A 6,663-nucleotide genomic window follows, 5' to 3' on the forward strand; every position below is an offset into this window, starting at 1 on the left:
TCTTTTAAAAGTTATTTTGAAAATGCATGAAGCAAAATATAGGCTGCACGGTGGTGCAGTGGTTAGCACTGTCACCTCACAGCTAGAAGGTTCCTGGTTTGAATCCTGTTTTGGGCATGCATTTGCGGGTTCCCTTCAGGTCCTCTGGCTTCCTCCCACAGTCCAAAGACATGCTCTTTGCGTTTATAGGTGACTCTTAAATTGCCCGTAGGTGTTAATGTCAGCGTGACAGGTTGTCTGTCTCTATATGTCTGCCATGAGATTGACTTTTTGTTCATTGCCTTCTCAGATGTGTATTCATCTAGAGGTTGTGAAATGGTAATGATTGTCAGATAACCTACATTTACATCTTACACAAAGGAACACAGCAGTATGACCTTAACAGTGAGCGTGACATCAGAGGAAAAGCTGCCATATGAATCTGGTGAATGGGCGTTGTGATCGACTGCAACAACAAAGCATTTTTAATTCTCTGCTGATTGGTTTGCGTCGCTGAGTGACTTCTGCTCCGTAACAGAAGCTGATGCTCATGGATATTGTAGTATTTAGAAGTAATAAGTCATCTTTCATGCAGAAATAGTTGTTAAAAAGCATGATTGCCCTGAAGCAAAGTTGAGATATTTGGAAGAGGTGGTCTTATGATAAACTTCATTATCATTACATTCTCCAACACAGCTCTGCTTTCCTGTTTAGAAAAACTGCTTTTATCATCAAGACTTCTTTATAAACTAAAATGGGAATGCCTTCAAAATGAATTAAAACATTTCCAAAGCCATGACCCCTCCCACTTCCCCGACTCTATGCGACAGCAGACAACTACACCAGGACTGGCTGCAGTCACAGCCAGACCTGCATTCACCAGCTGTCAAAGAGCCCACATTTTACATCTTTTGTGCTTTAGTGAAGCCGGCTTGGACCATGACCAGGGCCCAGCAGCAGTGCGGTTCAGCTCCTTCTTCTCCTTTCTAATGTGATTAGTCCTCAATAGCGAGAAGAGACACAACCTTCAAGTCAAGACCGGGAAGCAAGCGGGGGTTCCAGCCCATCAAGATGAGTGACCTGATATTAGAGCCATCCCTCGACCCCGATTCCCCGTATACTGTGCCTGTCTCTTTCATTCTCCTCAGCTGATTCTCCTGTGCTTTATTTTACTAATGTCGTGTATCATCTGATTCCCTCAGCATTTCCTTCCTCTTTTTTTCCCACAGCTCTTTCTACATTTATCTCCCTCCTTCGCCATCTGCTTCTTACTGTGAGGCGCTGAGGAGATCCCATTTTCACTTTCAGTTTACCGAACCCAAATTAGGTTAGTCATCAGTATGCTTTTATTCTATTATAGGCTTTATTTGTTTCATTACATACATTCACGAGTCTGTCCTTAAAGTAGAAATGTGCAAAACGGGTTAAAAAAACATCATCATCAGGAAATGTAATAGTAATTGATATAAAATGTAAATAAAAATATATATTTTTACATGAAATATTTGCACAAACTGTATAAAATTCCTATATCTAAAATTATACAAATATTAAGTGGTGTACAGATTCATTTTGACTAATACAAAACGCTACAATAAATATATTCCCTCCCTGTAGCGTGGTCTGTAAACAGTCAAGTATTACGTCAAAGTATAATGCAGTTAAGGAGACAAGGACTTATGGAAGCCCATATGTGCCAGAAAAAGTAAAATAAAAGCATTAATTATTGATCATTTTTATTTGTATGTAAATATTTTAGCTGTAGTAAGTAAATATTTTTAATTCTTTCCATGTAGAACTTTTTTTGCCCTGGCAGAAATAGGCTTCAAATGTCGTCATTTTTAAGTAAAAAAACATGAAGAAGAAAGTCTGACCACACCCAACAGTGATGTCACAGTGTACTGACCACACCCTCAAGTACACTTTAACATCACTGCAGCAAAATAAGTTAAAATAAGAAGTTATAGCTTCATAATTTGTTAATTTGTTGTTCATGCTGCTTGTTTACCTCATAAATACAACCCGAAGAGCATGTCGCTTCAGAATTTGTTATAGAAATTAAATTTCAGCTTCCAGTGACACAGACGGCCTCTTTAAAATCAGAGCTTTCTGGGTTGTGTCGCGAACACTCTTAAGGAAGACCATGAGGACAGATCCGCCGGCCCCTGTGTTGTTCAGCGCAGTACCGACACCTCTGAACGGGCAGCCCATGGCGCGGGCTTGATTTCCTGGTATAACGATGTACTTGGTTACGGTGTTGAGGTGGTAGTTACGTAAATCCACCAGCGCTGAGACGCAGGATTTGTAGGCCTGGCAGAGGTCAGCGCTGGGGTGGGACAGGATGAAGTCTCGCAGAGACGGACCGACAGACAGAGTTTCTATCAGATGACGGTGGGCGGGAGGCATGCAATCCCTCATGCGTGTCAGGTAGGCATCTGAATTGGGTGAATCAATGGAGAGAAAGAAAGAAAATAACCTCTCCTGGAAACATTTTCTGTCAGAGCTATCAACTGACTGCACAAACAGGGTGATTCATTCATGAGAAACATCAGGGGGGGTCAAAGGTTGAGGCAAATGCATCTTTACCTGTCTCGTCCTCATGCTGGATGCACAGCAGAGCATCAAAGCACTGAATGGTTGAACTCTGGGCTGCACTTCCTCCTGACAAAAAAATGGGCTCATCGCTCACACCTTCATACAGCAGCCCTCTCGGAAGCAAAGGGTTGCCTTGCCACCTAAAACAGGTCAAACATGTTCATAGATGCACATTCAAAAACTATTAGAAGAACATGGCACCATTTAACATGCTACCCATACATACACAAAAAGGTACAATGCAAGCTGCATAGGAGAAGCAGAAGAGGACTTTGATGCCTTACAGTGACTCTATTCTGCACCTGATAAGATAAGTATGAAAATAATTAATGACTGGGACATTGTAGTGACCTTTAAACTCACCCTGAGAGAAAAATTCTCAATTTTCCATGAAACACAGTTGGATCCACATGATCTGCAAAGAGAACTAATTTCGTTACTCTAATCACCTTGATTTTCTCTGCCTTCGTAAAATGCACAGCATGTAAATTGATTAAAATTCAGATTGGCCTATGTTTCATTCAAACTCACTGTGCATGAGTTTGAAAGTTTCCTTCATCTTCCTCAAAGAATGAGTCACGTTGGCGAGACCTTTCTGTATGCCGATGAGGTCGGAGATTTTCATCGCATGTATCACCTCCAGAGCCCCCTGGAAATGGTTGAGAGATGAAAATTTAGCACTAAATTACGAGGTACAAAGGTAAACACATCATGTGGAGTGGCCCCAAAAAAGGCACAGATGGACAGGCTGAGGTCCAGAAAGAGTTAACATGAAAAAGAGGAAGAGTAACCGCAGCCAGTACTAACCGTTATGCCTGAATTGGCAGCCATCTCCACCAACTGTGACACTATGAAAAATCCTCTGCAACTCTCTCCACCAGGGAGGGAAAATATCAAGTCCATGTTCCTGTTTTCGAAAATAATGTTTTGAAAATATATGAGCTGAACGTCACGTGAAGATGAGACGACACAGATGATGTGAAAGTGCAAGTGATTCAAAACAGACTTTTGTTTTCCTTCTACTCACCCGATTTCCATTTCCCTAAAAGAAAAGAGTAACAACAGTTTTTAACAACAATAACAACACAGTCAGGTTGTAATGTTCTCCTATAATAATGAAGAAAGTCTAGGTAACAAAACAACCTTACTCACCCTGTTGGATCCCTTAACTTCCAGTTGGCTAAAACACAATCTGCGTAAGTCATGATGGGTGGAAGGCCAAGCCTGTGAGACACAAGCCACAGGGGCAAGGACAGCGCTTTCGGGAGAATCTGTCAAACAATCATAATAGTTAAGTTTCAACCTAGTGCTTCTGCTTTACTGACATTTCTGAGGCTTTTAGTCACTCTAAACGTATGCCTTCAGGGATAGCAATGCCTGCTGGTAGGTCACACTTTGGTCCAAACTGGCTTTTTCGCAAGCATCTCTAGCAGGTCGATGGTACGCAGAATGTCTTCATATCAACTTAAAGGGCCAGTACGCCGATATTGAAACTCAGTCCTAACATGCTATTATGGGGAGCTAATGCCATTATGGTAGAAAAAAATGCAATTTCGCTCTGTGCCTTCGGAGGACGCTATCCGCTTCTCCAATGGGCCCTGGAAAACCTCCACTACTACGTAAAACACGTCATCTGAGCTTGCTAAACTACACCACCTCAGTCTCGTTCAAAATCGTCAGGTCTGAAATGTAGACTGTAGACCTGAAGATTTTTTTGACAATCCACCGGTATGTTCTCGTCAGATGCAGTGATCAATGTCCTTGACTGGAAAACGGTAGCATTTCACTCCAGCGTCTCTCGCTGGGCCGTTCCTTTCAGAGGGAGGGGCGCAATGCACCCTGGGTGTTGTAGGAATGCAGAATGGGCGAAACCACGAGCTGTACAACTTTCTCCACAGCTATGGTGCCAGTTTCAAATATTATTGCTTCTATCGATTACAGTGAACACCAGCTTTGACTGACAATGGCTTTTTCCAGGGGTGATGTGCTCCTTTAATTGATTGGTGCAAAAGTTTGGACAGACATTCATGGTTCCCACTGAGATTAACATTTGTAGTTTTAATTAAAATTCTTTCAGCAACTGTTGGATTGATTGCCATTCAATTTTGGTTGAAAGCGTCATCTCTGACTTGGCTTACAAATTTAAATTATTCCTATACTTTCATTTTTGACCAAAACGTTAGCTGACTGCCTTAACGTTAGCGTGTTAGCATGTTTACATTAGCATGTAGCTTTAAGCAGTACTGCGCCTTAGTACAGCGTCACAGAGCTACTAGCATAGTTGTACTCGTAGTCTAGCAACACTGCCTATCCACCATTGACTGCAAGGTTTTTGTCATAATCCCTTCTTCCAATGAATGTGTGTTTTACCTCAGCAGGCGCATGTTGTCCTTCCTGCCATACATATCCCATGGTGATGAACCCCAGAGCTAGATGAGCTAGCCTGAGCTCCCGATGGGAAGTCAAGAGATTGGTACTCAAGATCGGCATCTGGATGGTGATCAGACATACTGTTAATATTTACGCTTCCATGTCCACATTCATATGCATGGATCCTTCAACACTTATGTTCTCACCTTATGAACCAGATCCCGTAGTTTATGCGAGTCGACCAGCTGTTCCAGATTATATGCCAGGTCCAACCACGGCCGATAATAGTCTGGAAGGTTAGTCTAGACGATAACAAGAACGCAATTACTTATTTATTTATTTATTTTGCATGGGGGGGGGGGGTTAATGTAGAGTATAATCAGTAACATCATCAGCTCATGTTTACGGTGGTGCCTGACCATGTCAGGGAATGACTGCAGCCATCAATCACAGACAGAAAGCAATTTAAAGGAGGAGGCAGTGGAAAAGTGAGAAAATTAGCCGAGCAGAAGACGGGGGATGCCCTGGAGTGAAATCACTGTATAAACAGAGACCAGGGCCGTGTTTAACATGGATTTTTAATTTTATAGAAACTTCATTATTAAAATCAAGGGTGAAATGTTAGCCTGGCAACATTTACATATTTATAATTCTGTCTCCAAATTTACAGTGTGAAAATTTACTGAGAAATCAGTGAGTAGGTCATGAAAAGCTGGGTCAATAACCCTTTATAACCGCAACAAGAATCATTATTTATCACAGCCAAGAGGCTCTATGGCTCTATAAAGATAAGAGTCCTTAACAGTATGTATAGTAATGTCTCACCTGTTTTGAAAAAATACTACACAGATGTGTAATTTCTGTTGTATAAGAGAAAAAATGAAAGAAACTTACCAGAGGTTCTTCAAGCAGAAATCCAAGCTCCTCCGAAATATCAAATGTTTGAAAGTCAGCCTGCAGTGCTTCTCTGCTGTTGGTATCCATATCTTCTGATCTAGTAGTAGCAGCATCTAACGCAGATATTCCTTGTTTGACTAAGCCGGTTTCCCCCTACCTTTATCTCATCCCTTCATGCCCCATCAAAAGCAAAGAGCCAATCAGATTGCTTATGTGTAATGACAGAGTTCACAGAGCCAAGTTGGCATGCCCTGTTCTGTATGCAATGGAAAAAAACATCTTGTCATTTCTGACAATTGGTAATAAACTGAAACAAAAGCTGCCAAATGACAATGGATGGATAATATTGTAACGATGTAAAGTTTGTACAAACCAGTGAAATCATGTTTGTAAGTTTGCATGATTCAGCCCACATGATTTGAAATAGTGATGATTATAGAGGAGTACGTCATTGAGGAAAAATGTCTAAATATGTTGTAATACACTATTCAAACACAATGTAGAGTGATGATTCATTGATGTAACGGTGCTTGAACGTGTTTCAAAATAAAAGTCTTTGTGGGAAAAGATTTAGATTATTCTCCGTTTGGCCCACCATGCTTACATGTTCAGCAACAAGACTAGACCTCATCAGGTCAATGTGCGCTTTTGTGGGCAATGTGTTACAAGGACTGTCCTTATGAGGCCAATGACAACGTGTTTGAAAGCGGGTGCGCACTGTGGACGTAGGTGAGGACAGCGGACGAGCAGCGGACGAGCAGCGGACAGGCCTACTCCCCGAACAAAGTATCCAGAGCCGTTTAGACAGAGAGTCGCGTCAGT

General features: G+C 41.7%; 1 protein-coding gene across 1 annotated transcript; it reads right to left on the reverse strand.

Moving 5' to 3' along the window:
- Positions 1-2,037: 2,037 nt before the first annotated feature.
- On the reverse strand, positions 2,038-5,928 carry LOC138588796 (indoleamine 2,3-dioxygenase 2-like). Its single transcript, XM_069659048.1, has 10 exons — positions 5,839-5,928; positions 5,151-5,246; positions 4,945-5,064; positions 3,727-3,845; positions 3,602-3,616; positions 3,382-3,481; positions 3,106-3,223; positions 2,938-2,989; positions 2,566-2,714; positions 2,038-2,414 (listed from the first exon to the last, which is right to left on the reverse strand). Exons 1-10 carry the CDS (start codon positions 5,926-5,928, stop codon positions 2,038-2,040), a joined length of 1,236 nt encoding a protein of 411 aa, XP_069515149.1.
- Positions 5,929-6,663: the final 735 nt, after the last annotated feature.

Source organism: Semicossyphus pulcher, unplaced genomic scaffold, assembly GCF_022749685.1.
Source record: "Semicossyphus pulcher isolate SPU_LCO1_2020_fin unplaced genomic scaffold, fSemPul1.0.p SCAF_12, whole genome shotgun sequence".
NCBI classification, from domain to species: Eukaryota; Metazoa; Chordata; class Actinopteri; order Labriformes; family Labridae; genus Semicossyphus; species Semicossyphus pulcher.